The sequence below is a fragment of the Adelges cooleyi genome, unplaced genomic scaffold, assembly GCF_023614345.1.
Source record: "Adelges cooleyi isolate 19-005CV unplaced genomic scaffold, UGA_ACOO_1.1 ACOO_flye_CR_arks_rails_tigmint_CR_PRNA_108, whole genome shotgun sequence".
In the NCBI taxonomy this organism is placed as follows: domain Eukaryota; kingdom Metazoa; phylum Arthropoda; class Insecta; order Hemiptera; family Adelgidae; genus Adelges; species Adelges cooleyi.
Window position 1 is genome coordinate 16,242,634 of NW_026095761.1, and position 23,407 is coordinate 16,266,040.

The window sequence follows — 23,407 nt, forward strand, 5'->3', positions numbered from 1 at the left end:
TATGTCAAGAACACTAGTAATTGCATACCGGCGACAAAAAGCGACCGACTTACACATACATAATAATATTAGGTAGTTGTAATAATAGTAATTTAAAGATAACCACCGATTTTTAAAACTATTTTTTTAAAGAAAACCGACTATTTAAAAAAATTATTTTCTTACACACTGATTAAAACTAATCGCTAGTATTGTTTACCGCTTAGACCCCTGTATATATATGTATATATATATATATGTTATGCTATTGTTTACCGAGGCAGACGTGACGATGAGACAGTTTCCTTGTATCAATATTGTGAAATCGAAAAAGTCGTGTTTACCACGCCGAGTGCCGAAGGTCGGACCTAAACCGAACAAAATAAAATAATCAAAAAATAATAGTTGATCTCCGAAAAATGTGTATATCTGTTTGTCAGCGTTTTTGGGTCGCTACATTAAATTCTATCGATGGGTGTTTTCTGCTAATATATTATACAACCGTCGTATGTCATTTTTGAACATCACCGTATCACTCCTTATAGAACCTACAAAGGCTGCTGCGAGTTCCGGGCGAACCACGTCTATTGTAATATATCATATAGATACATGGCGATTTTATTGCGTTATATGAGTAGGTGCGCGTTTGTAACGATTGCCGCATTGGAACACCGTCGCCTTTTTTGAGAAACGCCATTGGCATTAAAATGTAGTAATTTTTTACTTAGCAAAAAAAAAACCGACACAACGATTTGAAAAGAGAAATAACAACGTCGTACGAAATTTGCATAACAGTCTTGGCTGTCTTTGACCGACCAGAACGGCGTCGACGAGGGACCAACGTCACGTTATTTATATATATATATATATAATATAACTATAGTTATATTTATAAAATATTCTTTTCGACCATAGTAAAAAAGAAATACAACGACTTCCGCTGACTTGGATGGAAAATACTTAATATATTAACATATCTGTCGGTGTAAAAATCAATTTGAAAAGAAAATATACTCTGTTCACGCGACAGTCCGTTTTGCAAATAGAATATCCCTACGTTAATTGGCTAATCTTAGACACGACCGGGAGCAAAAAAGTATGTGTTAGGTCTTCTGTAAAAAAAAAAAATATATTTATAAAAATTAATACATTTATTTTTAAAAGTAATAACCATGATAATCTGTGTTGTATAAGTCTCTTAGATGCGATTTACACTGTTTGAGCTCCTCAGCCCTCTCCTGAACCAACGCCTATCGACAGCTTATTGCCGAGATTGCATAAATAACGTCTATTACAAAGTTTTTAATCAATCGCTTTTGAACCCACTTTACTGCTACTATGATATTATATAATTTAACGCCGAACAGTAATGAATCTTAAAAATTATCTGCATCACAAAAAATTGTGCTATATTTTATATATTAATTACTATTTTTTTTTTACTGTGCACAAAGTTAGCAAAAACAACTACTGTAGGTTTATGTATACTCAAAAATACTTAACTAAGTCGTTAAAATAAAAAAGGATTATAAACAATCCTGACTTCGTATGATTCAATCTGTTAAAAGCGTTTTAATGTTTTAACCGTCAGGAAATGCAACTAGTTGGTGAGCGCAGATAAATACAATTTTAATTCACGCCGCACCTCTACTACTGCTTAACTTAAAAAAGCTTTTATTCCCAAGTGTCATTTCACAAAACTCATTATCGACCAGTAATTATTTTCTGAAGAACTTTGTCGTCTTTGGACGTCTCATTTGGACGGCGTACAGCGTAATAATATTATAATTGATTTGACAAGGGTCTATATTTGTATATAGAAATGATTTGAAAATCGAGACCACTTGAAAGTGTCAGAATGTCTACTGTGAAAAATATATATAAATAAATAATTGAATCCTTGGGGAAATTGGCCTACTCATAGTGGATAATCCTGTATAAATGTGTACATTTCATTAAAACTTCAGTGGGCGATTTATATTTGCAGATAAATCCAGAAGGGATCGCAGTAGGGTGCGCGAGGGGGCAATAATTAGTAGAATATTCTTTTTTTGAGTATTTTAACACGTGATTTGGAAAGTGACATCTGTACTTGGGATGTTTGCGGTGTTTGGTAATCGTCCACTTTCGTCCCGTCCGTCACTTGTGTTTTTAATTTCACACCGCCGTTTAAATGCAACAATTACCTATTTTGTAAATAATAATATAATAATAATAATTGGTTGGGTATATCTTTTTAACATTTTCCGGGTGGTCGGGTCCCGTTGTGATGAGTTTTCCTAAAGTGGTCGATCAATAAATAAAACGGTCTTTGTTGGTGGCGGCGGCGGCAACATCACCAACCCGACGACGGTTTAATAACAGAATAATAACATTATATAATATAATAGTACAGTAAGACACAACCTCCTATATTTAAACCTCCTTTTCCGAGTAAAGTGTAATTCGTTTACTTTAAACACTCCTTATTAACGGTAATAGTCCGTCGACGATAGTTGTTTTACCAAGACAAACAATATATTTGTGTGTACATCATCTAGATTTAATGATTATCTTTTTATCTTATTTAGATAAAAATCATTTATCTAGATAATCGATGTGTTAAGATTTGGGTATTTTTATTAGTTGAACTTGGAATTTATTTTATATCATTATTTCATAATTAAAATGATTAAGACTAAAATTTTAACATTGAAAAATAAAAAAAATTTTCAATAATAATAATAAATAATAAACACTATTATCGTGAATCATCATATTATTAGCCAGAACGTTTATAAAATTAAATAAACAAGTGTAAAAACTGTGAATATTAATTTTTTTCTAATGAATTATTATAATGTCACAGAGAAAATAAATATTTTTTATCATTTAATGAATACCATAGTACTATTTGGCAGAATGTACTAAATTAGAAGGAACACAAATATATTTATAAATATTATTTTACATACACAGGAAAAAATATATAGTTGGATCAACTAAAATTATGGTTAATATAGGGACACAATATATTTATAGATGAATTAACCAAATGCAAAGTTCAGCTAACTAAATGTTTCGAGTGTTAAATAATAGTTGTTTCGGTAAAACAACTATTATTTAGTTATTACTATAGAATTATTGTGCCTTTATATTATCTATAATATTAGTTAATTCAACTATGTACTTTTACCTGTTTTTATCTAGATTATTTTGTTTTATTTTCATAGATATTATCTAGTAAAATATGTACATGTCATCTATATTTTAATTGGATTAAATTTTAACGAATTATTTCTTATTTATCTTTAATTTAAGTATTATTTATTTAATCTTATCTAGATAATTAAAAAACCAACTGTTTCGTTAATAATTTTTTCGCGCCGGACAACGTTCAGTAAACTTCTGAGTTCAACATATCATGACATTTAACCGTTAGACTTTATGTAACAATAACACTAATGATAAGTCTGTATTGCGCAACCCCGGGTTATTATAATTGGCTTTTTGTGTGTGTATTTTTATGTTATCCCGAAACGTAAGTACGTTTCTGTCGGTTTTTTGCCGGCACATCGGTTATATATAATATAATATATGTATATAATAGCAAATAAGAGAATATAATAACAACGTAACAATATAGGCGAGGGCGAAACAAACGCCAAGAATATACCACCGTCTGGTCCGCCCCGCGTTTGTACACGTTTGTTTCAAAGGGACCGTGTACGGAATTCTTCTTGGTCCTCTCTCTCTCTTTTTTCTTATGCTATCCCTCCTTTCTTTTTCTCCCCGTATAGTCGGAAATCGTCGTGACCGAAAATGTATAATGGGGGTGATACTTACACGTGTGCTGGCCGTTCATAATTTTTGATTTTTTTTTTTTGCATCCCTCTCCCTGATGTGAACCGCCTATTGGTTCTCATCTTGCACACATACCTGCGCTGCCTCCATTCGGTTAGGTTACTTATACACCGTTGAGTGTTGTATGTATGTATGTATGTATGTTGTTGTGTACTGACATTCAGTGTGCGCCGTTTGTTCCAGGTGGACGACTGTAACGACGACGAACAGAGTCAGCTGATCCAGAGCCAGCTGGGCTCGTTCGACGACGCCAAACCGTTCCTGGCCGACCTGACGTTCTGCGGTATCGCCGGCATGCCGCCCAGCCCGGCGCCGCCGCCGCCCACGTCCGGCTCGCATCACCATTACCCAAAGTCGTCGGTCCACCATCACGCGGCCACCGCGGCAGCCCAACAGTCGTCCCGGAGACCCGAATCGCCGGCATCCTCCACCGTCAATGGCACGACGGCACCCCCTTCGGCGGCCGCCACGGCGTTCAAAAAGCCAACGGTCACGTCCCACGCCATGTCCAGGTCGTTCCAGGCTCCGCTCAACCCGTCCAGGTGAGTCGTGTGTTAGCAGTCCACTGTCGAGTTATCACAATGTGATTGTCGATGGCCACAGAAAAAAAAGGCCGATTTGGTCACAATACAAACATGTGCCGCCGCCGTATACTCGTTTAACTACTTGATTTTTTTTTTATAGTTTTTAACTATGTACGACTTTTTTTGTGAATAAAAACACAAAAAAGGGTATCAATACACAAGTGAATATTATGATTATTGTACAAAATTCTAATATTTTGACATCTAAATGAGGTAGAGTACAATTTTTAACGGGATCAATATATGCTAGACACACGAAAAAAACTATATAGTTGGGACAACCATAATTATGGTTAATATAAGACAAATATTCTAGTTGGAATAACTAAATAAATAGTTGACCCAACTAAACATTTAGTCGATCGAACTTAATTGTATAGTTGCATTTACTATAAATATATAGTTGGTCCAACTATTTAATTAGTTATTCCAACTAGAATATGTATTGTGTCTTATATTCCAACTATGTAGTTTTTTCCGTGCAAAGTTAACATTAAACGAGAAAATGGCCTCCGCGGTTCTATTTAGTCATTTATTTATTTATAATTATCACTTTATAAGTATATTTACACTACGAGGGGTAAAAGTACAGTAGATAATTAAACAACAAAAATATATATTAATGAATAATAAAACAAAAAATATGTACAATACATTAAGTGTTTTATAAAAATACATACGTTTTAGGTATATAAGAAAATGTATATTTTATGTGATAATGTTTATGCTAGTGCCCGGTCTCTCGTCTCTTATGTTCTTACCTCGGTGACTTTGACGAACGCAATCGCACAGCAGTAAAATGTTTATACTCTGTTCTTAATCTGAACAGAGCATAAACAGCAGAATTTCTGTAGACTGATTTAAAAAAACATATTATATATGTTTATAGAAATCGAGTAGTCACATCGAATTTACTGTCGCCGTTTTGTTTTTGCCAAAATCAGACAAAGATTGTTAATAGACTGTAATAATCGAAGTGATGAGAATCAAGAGGAGCAATGTGTGTTCTTATGAGTGATGTTCATAATTTTTGTTCACTACGATTATCTCCTTTAATAATTGAAGACAAATTATTTGCACGGGTAGCAAAAAGTGTTGTTGACAAAAAAGGTGTAATCAAAAACTCTTTTGGAAACATATGGTTATTACTTATTTGTACCCTTTTGGTTCTCGTCACTTCAAGTATAACATATTATGTGTAAGACGTGTTCACTTTTATTGATTTAAAAAGAAAAAAACATTTCACGCTATAATACTTGTTTTGTAAACAGTTTAATAACAAATCCGTGCTACAAGTGACAACACTGAACAAATCACCGAAGCGATAATAATTTATTTTACGGTATCAGTTTCGCTATATCATGTAGAAAATATTCTCTGACTTATCAGCTGTTAGCAAAAATGTTAATGGCGTTTAAACCGTTTCGTGTTAAACGTTCTCTATAGATCTCTCTTCGTTGACGTTTACTGCGTAAGAATAATAGTATTTAATGTGTTTGTTTAATTGTTTGTAATCTGGTCAAGAGCCGCTATAGGGATCATGGAGTAGAAACTCACAGCAAGGTTAACATTATAACGTTATCAATGGCGTTAACTCTGGGTTTTCCTCTCTGATGGCTCGACGGTCAACCCGATTTCAACCATGTATAGGGTGTGCCATGATGTTTTTGCTGTCTTTCTCAGAAATTGTATGTGAAATTATTGCCAGCACAGCGTGAAACATCCTGTATATAATATGCATATAAATGTGTTTACCGCGTCAAAATATATCTGTTCGTTTTTAATTCTAAATCACGCCCGTACCGAATACATAATATGTATTTAATTTGGTGTTTTTTGTACGAGCATAGTATACGGTTAAAGCCCAACGATTGGGACAAAAAAAAAATCTATGCTAATTACCATTTTTGCTTAAAACAATAACTATTAAATTATTAAACAAACAGCGATAAGAAACATGGCACACAGCAGTCAGCAGCTGTTCATCTGATCCGATCTAGTTTGTGATTATTCTTATTATATATACATTTTTTTTGTTTATCAAACAAATTAACTTTCTCGTCTACTGTTTACCTACCATGTTAATTTATTTGACAGAATTCGCCACAGATTGTATAATCATCACTTACACGCCTATCATCGATAAAATATATATTACATAATTTCCCCACCCGACTGATAAATAATATTTCATACATTTTGTGCGTGGCAGTTGAACGGGACCCGCTGGCTGCTATTAATTATTGTTATTTTTATCACATGAAAACATCATAATATTAAATGAATTATCGAGTTTTATAAATTATGATTTCATAGAAGAGAATTGTTATCGATTTATTCATGGATATTTCAGCGAAATGTCGATTAACCCGAATTTTATTTCGCTGGCGAATAAACAAAAAAAAAACAACTACGCAAAAACACTTGTACGGTTTTAATATTCAATTGATATACTGCCTTACTTTAAAAACCCTTTCATCAACATTTGATTTTCGAGTGATTTGTATTTGTACCTACCTACTAAGCTTTCAGCGACTTTAAAAAATGATAGGAATGGCAGGAACGGTAGTTATGAATAACTTAAAGAAGGTTAACAAATATATTTTATAAGTTTGTTTTTGTCGACTTGGTCAATTAACAACATACAAGCTTATTAAAAATAAATGGCGAATTGTTAAAAAATCGCTGATGGGTTTTTCCTCGAAGGCTTTTGTGTGTAGGGGGGGGGGGTAACCGTGTAAATTCCGCTGTTAGCTGGTAAACGGAACAAAATGTCGCAATTATAGGCAAGACGTTTGACGAGGATTTTGCAGGAGATCAATTCGTCTAAATGGCCATATAGAACTCCTATAGTAGAAGGGTATAAAATACAAATCGGCCAGTTAGTAAAAAAAGTTCCGATAAAGGAAGAAATCAAGGATACAAATAAGGTACAATATTAAGTCAATCGATACGAAACCAAAATGTGTATATGTCGAGAAAAAAAAAACCCCCGTCTTTTAGGCAGGGTGACTTAAGTGCGACTATAATATGACAAACGGCAATACATTCACTATAGGTTATTGTAGTGTTTGTACTACGTGCCTTGCTACAAGGTAGCTGTGTATTATTTTATATTGGAAATCTACTGTGGCGGTTGAGTAGGAGCGTGCGGAGGGGAAGGGAGGAGAGGGGCAAAGCGGTTATAGTAACAGCTGTTTGGCTATCGTTGCAGTCAGTAGACAATGGCCCGTACACGCATGACGTCACCGTCGTAATAGGCTTTGAAAAATATTGGCCATTTTGTAAATCATCATAATATTTATTACATATTATTATTTTTTTACAATCGCCCACGCAAACAACGCCGGGAACGTCTATGATCCATACAGAGGTATATTATCGTATTGTTTTTAATTTTTTTTATTTTTCCGAGTTTTTTTTTACAAAGCATATATTATCTACCTTTGTCAGTCAGGAGAGTTACGGTCGAGCACTTTGAAGTTCTATAATAATATTATGATATGGAGAACGACGAACGGTGGTTGGACACAGAATTATACGATTTTCTTTAATAATATATATATATATATATAAGATTACACTATTTTAATAGGTTCTGTATGTGTAAACCCGACGGTTAATTATTATTTTATCGTTTTCCGCCGTCGGTATAATCTAATCATTAGTAGACTTTAACTGTCGATAATAGTGTAATGGATTTTACAATTTTCTAGTTAATTATGCTTACAGTTTTGTTTTTAATTTTCGCCCGAGGTTTGCGTTTCGTTCGATTGTTTTATTTTTTGTTCTTCTCTAATTAGTATTATATGTTTTTTAATTGACTTGTGTGTGCGCGGTGGTGTCGAGTGAAAGCGGCGGTTTTTCGTGTACGATACGTTCTCAATTATAGCTGTTGTTTTGTGTGTGCATTTATTATATATATATATATATATGTTATACATTATTTGATTTATCTTACTAGACCGTTGCTGCAGTTTGGCTTTGCCCACAGCCACGCAGACCTTGGCCCGGTTGCGGCTGCGGCGTCATTCGCGTTCAGGTGAAATTTAATAGTCGTGACACACTCTCGACTATATAATATAAAGTTGTAACAAAAAACCATTTTGGGCATTACAACAAAGTTTGTTTGGCGAAATTATTAAATTTAAAAAACAAAACCGCCGCCCACACGACCTCGGGGCGTGTAATTTCTCATCGCGAAACTTTTTGCTGGTCAAAATAAACTAAAACAAAATATAATGGTAACTGGCGCGTGGTCCCCACCGGACGCCGGCCGGGTTACCGAGGTTACCGCGGTTACTTTTAGTTCAGCAACCGTCGTCGGTGCGAGAAATCGATAGGGTTCATCAAACGCGGCTGTCGTGCCATCGTCTTCTCCGGTTCTTTGGTCTTGGGTGCCAAATTTTTGCCGGAGGCCTTTCAATTAAATACTATAACACAACCGTGTCGGTTTTAATTCGATTTTCGGGTTTACGTTTTCCCTTCCCATCCCACTCCTAATGACTTCGTGGTCTAGAGAGAATCATTTTAAAAGATTCGATTTCCGTCTCGGAGGGGAGGAAAAACAGGGTGGATTTATTTTTTCGCACTGTTCTTAGCGAACGATCTTTATGTACCTACTGTCCACATAATAAGATTGGCAAAGTCCCTGCGAAAGGGAAGTAAAAAAATAAGTTTAAAAAAGATTGTTATGTTTAATTTCCGTAGGATTTATTCTGTACCGGCGGCCGACTATGGAAAAGCCTCGGCTCATACAAGAGTAAGTGCTTGATTGTATGGCGAAAAAAAAAATCAAAAGAAATTGTCTATATGTCGTATTCCTCCTTTGTAAAATAAACAAAAGCTTGTCTATTGTTATTAACAGTATCAGAAAATATATTCATATCTACTAATTTAATACAATTAAAGGTTTGATCTAAAAAATGATCTTTGTAAATTTATTATGTTATTAAAAAATATTAGCCTACGCTTGTATTTATGTCACAATAATTATTACAGCAATCGTAAAACGTTTTTAACGTGCTAACCTTGAATCGAATCAAAACGTTGCTGTACATTTTACCTTTCAGTAATTATCACACGTGTATAGATAACTTCGCTGTAGCTAGGAATGTCTATTCATTCGTTTTCTCAATTATAAAAAATCTAATGTAATCAACGCAAAGTATTTGTGTCGGTAAAGGAAAAATATGGTTTCTCTTCGTTTAAGTGTACAATAGCTTTTGTCTTGTTCGTGCAAATGGTTCATGAACTGTACTTCTCCCGAAAACCTATACAAGTTTTTAAATTATCAAACTTTCATTTCGAAGGCGCACACCATGGCAGTAGCTTTATAGCGTTTATATTATGGTTATTTTTGTACATTTCTTAAGGCGCATCGCTCTTCAGCTTGAGAACCGGTTTCTACATTATATAAATTATGTACTATTATATTACATTATAGTATATTTTAAATTGCTGAATTTTCTTGAACATTCTGTACACGACTTAGGATGCGTTATTGTGCCGGAACAAGATAATAAAATTGTTTTCATCTCGTTCAACTGCTTACATTATTTTGTGAACTGATAATGTCTTTATATTTCTTTTAATCTCTTTTTGCGGCTGTATATCTCAGAAGGATATCGGCAAAACGATCAAATGCGTTTTTTTTTTTGTTGGTAAATATTATGACACTACATTTGTTTTTCGCTTGTTTACATCGACGGCTTGTTTCAAAAGCGCGTTCGTGTCAAGTAATAACTGCGTCGCATTGATGGTCGACTTGAACACTTTACCAAACCGAACCGCCAAGTTGGCATTTTCGAACAATTTTCTAAGGCCAAACTCCGAAGCGTGTTACGGGTTGCGAAAAAAAATAGCGTTTCCCCCCCCCCCTTTTGATTTTTCTCTGCGAGCACAACTACAGACCTGCATCGTGTGAACTGTAACCGTGTAGGCGAGCGTCTTGCCGAGAGAGGCGAGCTGCTGCGTGAGAGATACGCGAAAACACACAAATCAAGACGTGTGTTTCTCTCCTAAATAAATATGCTTTTGTCGCGCGTCGCACATGCCGTGTAATTGCTGTTGTTTTAGTAGTTGTGCGGAATAAATAAATACAACAACAGCGAACGGACCTGAGTCACGTTTTGCACATGTACGAAAAATAAAAAAAAAAAGGGTGTAAGTACAATGAAAACTGCTCGTGCGCAGTTCACAGGAAATCCTCCTCCAGCGGCGGCGGCGGCGGCGGTCCCTTCCGAAATTCCACCTATAGCGTCGACGCTGTTCTTTTTTTTTTTTTCAAAGACTTTCGGCCAACAAGTCCGTCACCGTGTCCTTGGACGTTCACGTTTAAGGTCAAGGCACGGCTCGTTAACAAAATGTGCCGTGACGGTCACCACATAAAAATGAGTTATAATAATTAATTATTATTGTCGGCCACTATTATAATGTTACTATTGCAAAACGAGAGAAAATTCTAGCGGTCGCGGTCGCGCCGTCGATATTACACATCGGTACGTGATTACAATAAAATATAATATAATGAGATGTAACATTATTATTGCCGTATACCCGTTTTATTATAGTTGTTTGTGACGGCGGCGGTTAGCTCGTGTCTCCTTTCTAAGGTTTCTCTCGGCTCAAGGCCGCCGCCGTTTACATAAAATACGATATTATCCAAACCGCAAGCCCTACGGTATAAATAATTATTTTAATATAGTATATATATATATATATATATGTCGTTGTCGTTCGATCTATTGCCTAATGATAAATTGTAATTTTTCAGGAACGGTCACTTTTTGAAACCTGGCGAAATGAAACCGCCGTCGTACTCTTCCCTGGGCGGCCGAACGACAAGCACGGGCAGCAGCAGCAGCAGCAGCAGCATGAGGATCAACGGTCATTCGTCATCATCCGGTTCTTCACACCACAGGCCGGCGCACAAGCCCAACCTTGCCGCCATATCGAATGTAAACTGAATTTTTGAAAAAGAAAAAAAAAAACAAAACGGTCGACTTGTCATGAATGTACTGAAAAATAAAAAAAAAGTCACAGTCGCCTAACAGCTAAAATTATGGAACATGGAACATGCTTTAGCCTGCTGGCTCCTGAATAGAGATTTTTTCTGATCTGTAATCTCCTTGCGATTTATGACGATAATTATATGTTCTGGACAAAACGTTTGCGTTGACGACGGCGGCTCGTTATATTATACGTTTGAAGTAGACGCGCTACTTTCGTGACGCTATTTTGTGTCGTTTTTGAGCTGGGCGGCCTAGGCTAATGCAAGTTCCGTGCTAAAACAAAGCTAGCGCAGTGGGGGCGGAAAGGTGACGGGTTTTGGAGAATTGTTTTAATTCAAAGTAATTAATGCAATCGTTTAAAAGAAAACGTATGTACAAAACAATGTACATCTATAATAGTGCTGTATAGAGTCTAAAGAATATCCCACACTAGTTTGTGATTTGTTCTTCCGCTATTTTTCAATGGCGTTTTATTATAAAATTCTGATAACGATGCGTTTTTTTTTGCACTCCAAGTCATAATATTTTATTGTGTAATTAATTGACACAAGTCGTCCGTTTTGCGTGGAAACGGTTATCTCGTTCGTCGGTCGACCTAACATTTGATTGTTTTTCGCAGAATCATAGTTCCGGCGATATCAATACGCCAAGCACAATCGAAGACATTTTAAAAGTAAGTAATTTTTGCGAATAATAAAATTATGGTGTTTGTCAATTCTTTTTAAACGAATTTTTTTTTTGTAGGAAATGACTGTGGGTCTTCCGCTAGTGTCGGACATCGCTGAAACGCCCAGAGTGACCATCGTCGACTCCAAGTACACGGCCGACGGCAAAGTGGAACCGCAGCAGAGAATGAGCCCCAAAGGTAACCATCGATTTACTATTTTCGTGATTTGACACGCTCTAGCCTGTCCCACCTCTCTCTCCGTCCTCCTTATTTTAGACGTCCTCGACAGTTCTCAAAAAGTTTCCTAAGTAGTATAAAAACAAAAACTTTAAGTGCTTCGTTCTATTATTATTGACTGAATAAAACATATCTTAGGTGCCTATAATCATTTTTAATATTATTTATTTGGAACACCGTTTACCACCTCTTTGTGGTCTGCTCACGCGACACGAACTCTGACTCTCGGTTCGTTGAACTCCCTTAAAGTTTGGTCTGACCTACCAGAAGTTTTTACTAGTTCAAATTGCTATGTCATGATAACTACGCGCTACTATGATTCGTCCGAAGGGTAAACTCTTGTCTTGGGGTTTTTTTTTATACTCCAATATAGTGTTTACACTGTCACATTCGTCTCATTTAGAACTGGCGTCCCGCTGTTATAAGGGCCGTCCTGTTTTTTCTTCTTCCAAAGAGATCTTTGTCGAACACAATACCGAAGAAATAAAAAAAAAAAATTATTTCGGACGGAAAAGAAATATAATATAGTACATTTAAACGTGTCGTCGAGGTCAAGTCGGCTTGCGTTTGTGTGTTTTTGAGTAATTTATTCTGTCCAGAAGAGACAGACCTCGGTTTTCTAGATGGATTTAATCGATTTCTTTACATCTCGGAAACGGTATATTGTGTATTTTCCTTTTAGACTCGTACATATTTATGGGTACCGAGAAAGAGAAGATTACCTACTCTGTATACCATTATGTATACTCCCATCATCCGAGTATAATAATAATGATATAATTACAAAACTAGTCGTGACGTACAGTGCCCCCTCTGCCCTATCTCGCTTGATATGTAATTTTTGAAAAAAAATAAAACGTCTAGTCCGCCTACTCTTTGGCCGCTGTGGCTGCACCGTCATCGTTCATCGCAGTCGGGTTTCCTTATGTCGTTCATGTATAATAGTTTTTATCGTAGTATCCACCCAGTGTATTGCGCATGGTACCTATTTGTTACAATAAGGTCTCGAGACTGAAAACATGGTCGTGAGCCAGTGTGTTTTTTCCCACTTGAAATATTCATCAAGACAACCGGAAAGAAGTGGCAAAAACGATTCGTTGGACTAACGACAGTTATTATTTCCTTCATACACTGCTGGTATCCCTCCACGTGTTGTGACCGAATAATAATAATTATTATTATTATTATTGGATCGTCATGTAAAGAGTTATAATATAAATAATATGGGGTCAGATTATTGGTTGGCGTGTGTTCAGTGTTCACTCTTCCCCGCCCGACTGCGAACCCTTCTCTTTCCTTTTAGTTTTCCAACACGACAACACAAATAATAAGTTTTTCAATATAGTCGTTCGCTCTGCCCTATCGTGCTTTATGACATAATAATATTAAAAAAAAAAAAATTCCCCCTTCCTTCGTCTCCACAAAAACGTCGTCTTGCTGCTTGTCCTATTCGTTATCGACACTCTAATATACTGTCACTCAAAACGGCCTCCCACATTTTCCCCACGCCGGCCGTCTGTCTTCGGTACCTATCATTCTCAAGTTACCTCTTTACCTTTATTTTTGTTTTTGGAACTCTTTCAAACTCTTTTACATTTATCTCCATTACACATTGCACGTCCAAACCGTATGCACTCAGTCCATCTTGTTTTCATTTTCATTCGCGGTATTCTTTCGAGGGGGTTGCTCTCTTGAAAATCGTTCTAGATTAAAAAAAAAAAAAAAAAGGTGCATTCATTCGCTTGGTAATTCAATCAGGTGTCGTCGGCGGGAAAAGTGTGGAAAAATCACCAGTATTGCTGTTACTCGGATTGTATACAAAACGTTTAGCCGTCAATCGATAGAGACTCGAGTAACGGTAATCCCTTTGGCGACTCCGCGGTACAATGTGTGTAGGCTTGTGTGTTCGTTTCGACTGTTGTTTAAGGATTTTCATTTCGACGAATCCACGTTTAACACGGTACGACGTCCAAAGTCTTGTAATCCAATCGTAATCGCCTCCTACCACTCGTACAGCGTATTCGGCGCATACATTATATCCAATTACCGGACACCGGCAATGCTGTGTCGGTGTTTACGGCTGTTTGCTGACCACATCCCGTCGAATCGCCTTGCGGCCAAAGTAGTAATAATAATTAGGGGAGGCACGCCGCGCGCAGCTAGTTTTTGGTCGCCAAAACGCGCGTCGCAGCTGCTTCTGTCCTCCTCCTCTCCCCCCCCCCGCGCCGGCACAAGAAACAAAACCAGATGCCTTCTTATATTATTAATTTCGTAGTACCCTCGTTTTATTTTCACTTGCGACGACAGTGTTCGAGTAGAAAACACCCGACCAACAGGTATAACGACGCCGCGTAGTGTGTACACCGCGAAGCCGGCCGGTTCCCATGCGAATCCTACGATTGTTATTATTCAAATCTGCCGTTTGTCGCCGCCCTTACACTAGTAGTGAGACTACTACTATTATACTGCTTCGATCTACAACCCCCTTTTTATTTTATTTAATGCGTCGTGCTGTTAATTCTTTTCATTCGGCTACCCCTCGGTTTCAGAAAAAAAAAAAAAATAATATCGACTAGATCCGCTCCGCGTTGGCCGCAGTAGGGCGAGTGAGTAAGCCGACAACAGTAGTCTGACGCACGGTCGCGTTTCGTTTTATATAATAACTGTTAGACGTTGCGTTGTTTTCGAACTTGCCGTTTACTAAATTGCCGTTTCTTTTTTTTTGATAATGTCATCGCAGATGCATCGGAAAGCCTAAAGAAAATGTTGGGCGACCCGCAACAGTTGTTCCCCGATCCGGTGCACAGGTCGGCGCAACAAATGCCGGCTTCGCACGTGTCGCCGGATCCCGCTTCCAGCATACCCATGGACGCCAAACCGTCGGGACCTTACAACCATTCGCTGTTTGCCTCGTAAGTACCGAATTTCGTCTTGTTTTTTGGACGAAAGAAAATACGACGGTCGTCGATTGTGTGTATTGTTTTCATTAACACGTTTTCGCTATATCCGTACAGGTATATGGTGAAACCTTCGGTCAGGGGGCCCAACATCGTGCCACAAGCGCAACAGCCTCAGGTGAGTCGACCACCGTGTCCAACCTGACCATGCCGGTTACTAAAATTGTGTGCATTTTCAGGAATCGCAGCAATTGACGTCGTCGCCGGTCGACAAGGGCCGTCGCAGTTCTACGTCGACAAATGTGTTATCGGATAACGCCAACAATTCCGGCAGGTGAGTGTACCGCCAAAAGAGTTGGGACTCGGCTTGTAGTGTAGCCGGTTCGACACGGTTCATTCTGGCAGATAGTTTCGGATGAGTCCATTACAAATGAACCGCGTGAACGATTAACAAAGTTGGGCCAGGTCTAACTTTGGTTCACTTGGACGATTCATCCAAAATGCATCACCAAAAGTGAACCGTGTAAACGGTGACTATAAGTGTCAAAAAAAATTGGTCGCTCAAAGTTATGTTGACGTTCTCAGAGCCGAAAAGGTGAGCAGCGATATGTCCGTGGACGAGGACAGCTCGTCCAGCGAGGAGGGCGAGAAGGACAGTAGTTCGGACAGCAGCGGAAGCGACAGTGAGAGCGGCGACGAGAAGAAAGAAGCACCGCCCATGTCACCTCCCAGCCAACAGGAACAGGAAGAGGAACAGCCTAGATGGTATCTGAAAAACTTTTTGAAAAAGAGTACGCCCGACACCAACAACACCACCAGGACTTCTCAACAGGTACGCTTAACGTCGATAAAAGGGTTAGCCACAAATTAGTTAATAACTGAGACTGCTAATTGTTATGTAAAGGTAGGGTGAAAAATTGAATTGACCAAATAAACATTAATGCTATAGTTCAAACGTATAATATATTCGTATGTATGGCCGGTTCGGTTGTGTCTTTACAAATGGGGGATCTATAAATGCTTTGAAAATAAAAATAATAAAATCCACGGAAGTTTGACATGTTATTTTTTTTATACAAAAGTTGTTAAAATTATGTCATTCAAAAAATTATTGCAACGTGAATAATGAGTTACCTACCCTACGTATCATAACAATTAAATATATCTCGATACAACTAGAAAAAAAGGATATTTTTTTGATATAGTGAATATAATTTAAAAATATAGATATTTTGTTATTACTGTAAAGACCTAAAGAACATTATTCGTATTCTTGTGTTATATAATATTATATACTACATCTTAAAGTGTTTTAAACTCAAATTGCATTTATAATTGTAAAAGGTCTCTGTATTCTGTACATAAATATACGTATATTTCATAGGCAGTGAAGTGTATCGCCTCCATAAAATAACATTTTATTGGGAACAAAATAATATTGTACAGGCTAGCCGCTAGATAAAAAGAATGGTCATGGGGAGGTAATGTCGTATCGGTTACATTGCGAGTAGCCAAATGTCGGTCTCGATCATTTATCCATGGGTACATAGTGACGGGAGAAACTGCGTCGCAGTTGGCGCAAAAAGAAAACATTGCAGTACAATATATTTGTTTATTTGTAGTGGTCACACTGCAAGATGTTAGTGTTATCGCTTTTATTGTCAAAACGCACGAATCTGATATAGAAACTTTTAATTTTTATGATAATCGTCGCTATAAATTAAAATTTTTAAGCAAAACGAGCTAAAAATGTAGTTCTTTTAAGTTTTAAATCAGTGAATCGATTTACATTCGTTTGTATAAACCATTTTGTTGAAAAATGCGTTCGGTAAAATATACGCCAATACGTTATATATGGAGTTTGGGTTTCGGACGGATAAGAGATACTCATTAGGTAAGAAAATAACATTGACCAAACAATTTCTTTATGCAATCATAATCGGGTACTATTTAACACATAAACCGTCAGTTAAGTCAAGTAGTTAAATAAATTTTGTTTATTTTGTTCGAAATAAGCAAACGCTACCCGCTACTTAATCATGATATTCACATATAATTCATAATAGCGATTTACTTTTGGCATTTGCGACCTGGATGTCCGGATCCCAATATTATGACTGAACATTGTATTGTCATCCAAAATGAGTGTCTGGGTTAAATTCCCGCCTTTTACGATGTTAGAAAGTGGGTTATTTTGGAAGATTTAAAAAATTATAACATTTTAGTGTAATGACCCTCACATAAGACCCTTTGTACAGTGACCTAGATGTCGTGAGTCCCAATATTATTACACGATATTATATTGTCATCCGAGATGAGTGTCTGTGCCAAGTTTCAGCCCTCTACGGCATCAGAAAGTGGGTTAAATTAATTTTGCAAGATTTGAAAAATGTCTGTACAAACATACGTATGTGTTAGCGAGTTAAAGAAAAGCATGTAACAAAACAAATTTATAAGCATTGTAGATTGATTTAAGTATAAGATCTCTAAACAAACATTAACTTGCTCATTTTAAAAAAATATTTTTTTTTTAAATACGCATTGAGGTGCTCTCCGGAATATTGTCCTCTTTAAATTTTATATTACACGCTATATTTAAGCGAGTTATACACATGTCACATTCTGCATAAACTTGTTGTTACTATTAAAAAAGTATGACACCTTATTAACCAAAATTAATTACCATATTTTTCTAATACCTAGATATTATTGCTTTTATTAGATTTTATTAAGTTTGAAAATGTGTTTTTATACAAAGTGTATGTTTTGTACACGTGTTTCAAAAATGTTTACATAATATGGTAAGATGTCATAGTGTTAACCAACTTTTTTTTTTCAATTCATTGCAGGTCATTTAAACTAAAAATGAACAATTTTTTTTTTCAAAGGTGCTGATTTTAATTTAGCTACCTGGATATTTTTCATCCAAAATTTACATTTGTTTAGAATATAGTAATTTTTATGTCTAATATAACGAGCCCTATGTTAGGTTGAAGTGGTTTAAAATAAGTTATCTAGTTCCTTGTTGGGAACAGGTATGTTAAGTCCTGTTTTATTTAAATAGAACAGTTTGTTTAATATTTATCATAATTTTAATCTACATTAGAATATTCAATACAAATTAATGAATACTTTTTTTAAATCCATAAAATTGTATTTGCTTTAAAATTTTGGTGCATTTACCTAATGACTTCTCTTTACTTGTTTCAGGAGGAACCATCCGGGTTGAGTGATCCCAAATCTAGTCCAGGTTTTCAGAGCCAAAGGTCCGAGGCGATTGAACTGCTGTCCGAGATGTCTGACTCAGACTCAAACCACAGCGAAAAACCAAAGAGCCAGTCAGAATCATCATCATCGTCATCGTCCTCTTCATCATCGTCCGATGATGAAGACGATAAAAAGAAAAAGACTTGTGAAAGCAGTTGTGATAGTGATTCTTCGTGCAACAGCCGTTCACGTGCGTTTGCCAAGCCCGTGACCGATCTACACAAGAAATACTCAGCGCTGGCCAAATGTGAGAAGAAAGAACTAAAAAAGCCGTTGTTTAACAAACCAGTCAAAGCCACTTCGTCTGAAAGGAAACAGCAGTCAACACCGACGATGGCTGTGCCCCCACCACCACCAGTGACGATAATAAAGGAAGAACCTACAGAGGAGCCGGTCAAGAAGAAGAGAGGTCGGAAGAAGGGGTCGACAAACGCACCCAAATTACAGCCTTCTAAGATCAAGTCGAAACCAGTGATATCATCGGATTCAGAAGACGATGATCCACCACCTAAGCCAGTTAAAACCAGCGAAAAGCGCAGAGGCCGTCCGCCAGGCAGCAAAAAATCCAAAAGGGTGTCCGCCACCAGTGAATCCGAAGAGTGGACTGACAATAGCCGGAAGAGTCGAAAGCTCAAAGAGTCGTCACTTGACAAGAAGAAGTCATCGTCGTCTTCTTCTTTGCATTCGCACATGCAATCGGGGAAGAAAACACCATCATGGGAGAAGAATCCACCCCAGAAACCGGTTGCTAGGGTCAGCGCTGCCTTGCGCACTGTCCGGTCTGTTTCCAGCAGCGCTGAGTCTGATTTGTCCGATGTGGAGTGCCGACCACACAATGCTATTTCAGGAGGCACAACTGAGAGCCCGCCCAAATTGGATGTGGAGGGCGTGAAGGTACAGGACAAGAAAAAGAATGACACGCTGCGCAAGCTGTTCAGAACTCGTCGGGAGGAACCCAAATGTGGAGGTAAGGCCAAAGGTGGCAAGGGTGGCAAAGGTGGCGTGATCATCATCGACAATAATGAGGCCATGCGCAACGACAACGAGCGAGTTATTTCACCGGTGCCCGTCTTGCCGCCCGTTATCATCAAGGAACCCATTGAAAATGTAACGGCTCCTATCCGATTAATGTGCAAGATTCCATTAGGCAAGCTGCGCGATTTAAATTACCTTCTAAAAAGCGGTCGGTCCGAAGAACTTAGGTGTCGTGCCGATTTGGCCAACACCAGGCCATGTGGAGACCAGGAGAAAAAACAAAAGCACAGACACCACAAACACCACTACAAGAGCAGCCCGTCTTCGTCGCAGACGTGTTTGGCATCGGAAAAATCCAAAACAAACGAATCTCCAGCCAACGCTGTGGCGCCCACACAGCCCTTGCTTCAGTCTTCATCTTCTGAAGGCTATTCCAAAAGCATGATGGACAACGTGAACGTCTGGCGTAAACCCACTTCTGTGTGTGCCGTCATTCCTGAGGCCAAAGTGAAACCACTTGAGCACATGCCTACAAAGTGAGTGTAAACAACGTAAATATTTAGGAAGACTTTTATCTATAAAGCCACTAATTTTTTTATTATCTTTTTTTATTTATAATTTACCCATTCCAAAGTTACCTAATTTTTCAACCATTTAAGTTAATACTAACTACAAAACCTTGTCTTTGTATATGTATTAATAATTATACTGTTTTTACCTGTTTACAGCACAATGTCGTACATGCCACGACAACCGACGACCAACGGTCTCATGCATTCAGTGTCCTACGATGATTCGTCTGAAGAAGAAGACAGTGGTCCACCGCCATTTCATTCATTCGGTGGGCCCGTCCAGATCATGGACCCACGGTACAAACGTTCCCTAGAACTAGATCAGTATCCGAGCACTGCGTCCAAAAGGAGGAAATACATGACCTCTCCCGGTACTGCCCAACTGGCCAGGTATGCTTTACATGAAGTACCCGTACCGACTCCTCCTAGACAACCGTCATGGCGCTTGCAGTCCATGCACCATCAATGTCCACCCAGAAAAAGGTTCTTCTCATATTTTGTTCCCGAGTATTACCCGGAAAACAAGTAAGCTTTGCAGTGTAGATGTGTATACTTGGTATATTTTTACTAAACGTGTATAATTATTGTATTTTAGCATGCACCAAGAAGTGCCATTGAAAGAAGCACAAGCGCTGACCAAACTTGCTGAATACGAACCCGACCCGATCACGCAGGAAATGAAGTACCTGGACGGTATACTGTGTTTTGTTCTCAGCGGACACTTGATGGAGAATGACGGCACCAGAGAACGAGCCGTGCTCAAGATCTATAACGACACCATAGACTTGATCAAGTTAGTCGAGATTTTTTCTTATTTGTTAGATGGTGTTTAGATTGGTTATTTCTGTAACATGTTTTTTGTTTGATTTTTCAGAGTGATTTGGTCAAAAATCTACAATTACCGCGCAGACTGTGATCAAGAAGAACTGGACGAGATATTTGAGTTAGCTGACAACCCAGAAAAAGACAATAGGCTCTTAATACTGTGGATGAGGTGTTTGAGTTTCTTGAGGTTAAAACTGTTCAAGCTGCTCAACTATCAAAACCGAACGAACTACAAGACTGTTCAGCAACATTTTCTTAAGGTAAACGTCACATCCCTTCCTCCTTACAACTGTCCATCTGTCGAGTGTGTAATAATTTTGTGTTTGGTCTTCAGACTGTGGGCGTGAGTCCCATTTCACCCTCTCCGTCTCCGGCCAGCTCGGTGGAGAGCCACTCGTCGGGCTACTGCAGCAGCAACATTACGCCAAGTGCGGCAGCAGCGTCTGGAGCAGCTACCGGAACCATATCTGTGCCTATGAACGTTCACAACTCGTTATACGCCGAACACCAGCTGTACTGTCATCTTGCTGCATCGCACGACATGTGGCAACGAGCCGATCTTTTGGTGATGCGTGGAAAGCATACTCGTAAGTCAAAATCGTATCCATTGCATTTATTTCAATTTCACTTGTCCATTCGCAGTTTAAAATACACACTTCTCTTTAGCAGATTTCTTCATCGAGATGGATCGTCACTGTGGTCCCCTGACGTTGCACAGTACAGGCTATGATCTCACCCTGTATGCTCGCATAGCCATATCCCGCATGAGATCTGAATTCAACATTAAGAACTACCTTCCATGATATTTAGCCAACACCATCATCGTGCCACACGATGGTGAAGTGGAAACAATATTTTGTCCCGGTACACTAAGACAGCCGCCATGCTCTGTGCATACATCATCAGTACTTTAGACTTAAGTCGCTGATGATTCATCGTTAACCTTTCTTATCGATTCGTCTTTATTTCGCAAAAAAAAAAATTATATTTAAATAAAAAAACCACTATTTATTTATGTAGACAACTGTAGATGTATAATGTACATACAACTTTTGTACAGCAATATTCTAATTTTCTTCGTTAATTTCTGTTTTTTTTTTTGTTTAATTTGTTTTATCTGCAGAAAGCAATTATTCATCAATATATATATAAATATTTTTACATTTAAGTTATAATATATATATGTATATGTATATTATTTATAAATATATGTTTATAATAAACATAAAGTTTCAAAAGCCATTTGGTACTAAATAATAAAAAAAACGATACATATATTTAATTAATATTGGCAGTTTTAAAAGCAACTTTGGGCTTGGGTATATTTAAAATATCATATTTGAACGTTACACATGGTTTAAAAAAAAAATATATTAAATTATATCTTATATTTAAAGTAAATTTTAACTATATTTTATTATACGTCTTAAATAATTTAACAAAAAAAAAAAAAAAACATTAGGATTTTTGAATATTAATAGAAAAAAAAAAAAAAATTATTATAAAATACATATGGTATATTTTTATAATAACGAGTTAAATTTTTGATTTTTACAGTATATCAATAATATATAGTAACTATAAAAAGATACTATGAAAGTATAAAAACAATTAAAATTTTAAAAAAAGCTTGTAAAAATATTTTAAGTTGTTATTGTTATACAACATTATTGTATTACATATATTGATATGTAGGAATTCATTCCTCGCTTAGATAAATTAAAAAAGATTGTAAGCTGCCCGAGCACAACGCTCTGGCCAAAAAACATTCTAAAAATATTATAATTTTATTAATTTTAAGAGTTACCTTTGTGTTAAAAAAAATATATAGTTTGTATGCAGTGGTGTAGTCGTAAATGTATGTGTTGTGTGTACTCGCCACCTACTTATGTGTCCGCTGATTGGGCCGTATTCTGAAAAGCTGGTGGTGAGTACACTTGGCATATATCCTTATGACTATATCACTGTAAATGTATGTAGTAGCCAAATGTGTACAAAAACAACACCAATGTTTATATTATTATTTTATAAATTTTCTTCCGATCGAAAGACTCTCGGGGCTTTAGGTTAGGCTTGTCGCGTTTTGTCTTTCGATCGAGGCACAAATCGTTGCTCGCTCGAAAGTCAAAACTGTAAATGGGTTTTGATTTCTTGTTTTTTTTTCTTTACAACAATTTAATTATTGTACTCTTTCTTAATCTTTTTATGCGAAAAAAAATTAGTTTGAGCTTTGTGAGTTTTTTGATAAGACGCATAATATTTAACAAATAATTTTAAGCCGCATATATAAATGTATATACATATATATATATATGTATACATATTTTATTTTATTACATTTTTTAAGATCTTTTTATTCCATAAGGGGTTTTCTGTGTAAGACGAAACAGCTTTTGACTATTTCATCAATATTGTGCGATAATAATAATAATCTTTTGGTACAAATGTTTGACCAAAATCGTTTTTTAATGGAATCGACTTCATACTATTAAATTTAGAAATTGTTTTCAATTATACAATATAGAAAAACAATTAGACTGCAAATGAA

At 36.9% G+C, this 23,407-nt stretch overlaps 1 protein-coding gene across 8 annotated transcripts in view; it reads left to right on the forward strand.

Annotated features, from left to right (window-relative positions):
• LOC126847403 (AF4/FMR2 family member 1) overlaps positions 1 to 22,160 on the forward strand; it is a 158,906-nt gene extending 136,746 nt beyond the window's left edge. For 3 of the 8 annotated variants that reach the window (XM_050587603.1, XM_050587605.1, XM_050587602.1), the window contains 14 exons: positions 4,006 to 4,364; positions 11,182 to 11,365; positions 12,039 to 12,092; positions 12,164 to 12,284; positions 15,064 to 15,235; positions 15,338 to 15,398; positions 15,460 to 15,554; positions 15,806 to 16,052; positions 18,431 to 19,998; positions 20,191 to 20,559; positions 20,630 to 20,827; positions 20,909 to 21,119; positions 21,194 to 21,446; positions 21,526 to 22,159. In XM_050587603.1, coding sequence (XP_050443560.1) covers positions 4,006 to 4,364; positions 11,182 to 11,365; positions 12,039 to 12,092; positions 12,164 to 12,284; positions 15,064 to 15,235; positions 15,338 to 15,398; positions 15,460 to 15,554; positions 15,806 to 16,052; positions 18,431 to 19,998; positions 20,191 to 20,559; positions 20,630 to 20,827; positions 20,909 to 21,119; positions 21,194 to 21,446; positions 21,526 to 21,662 — 4,029 coding nt within the window. In that variant the 3' untranslated portion in view covers positions 21,663 to 22,159. Of the gene's footprint in view, positions 1 to 4,005; positions 4,365 to 7,668; positions 7,780 to 11,181; positions 11,366 to 12,038; positions 12,093 to 12,163; positions 12,285 to 15,063; positions 15,236 to 15,337; positions 15,399 to 15,459; positions 15,555 to 15,805; positions 16,053 to 18,430; positions 19,999 to 20,190; positions 20,560 to 20,629; positions 20,828 to 20,908; positions 21,120 to 21,193; positions 21,447 to 21,525 lie in introns of those variants that run through there. The other 5 variants (XM_050587599.1, XM_050587604.1, XM_050587606.1 and 2 more) reach the window with 3 other exon arrangements.
• The last annotated feature ends 1,247 nt before the right edge of the window (positions 22,161 to 23,407 follow it).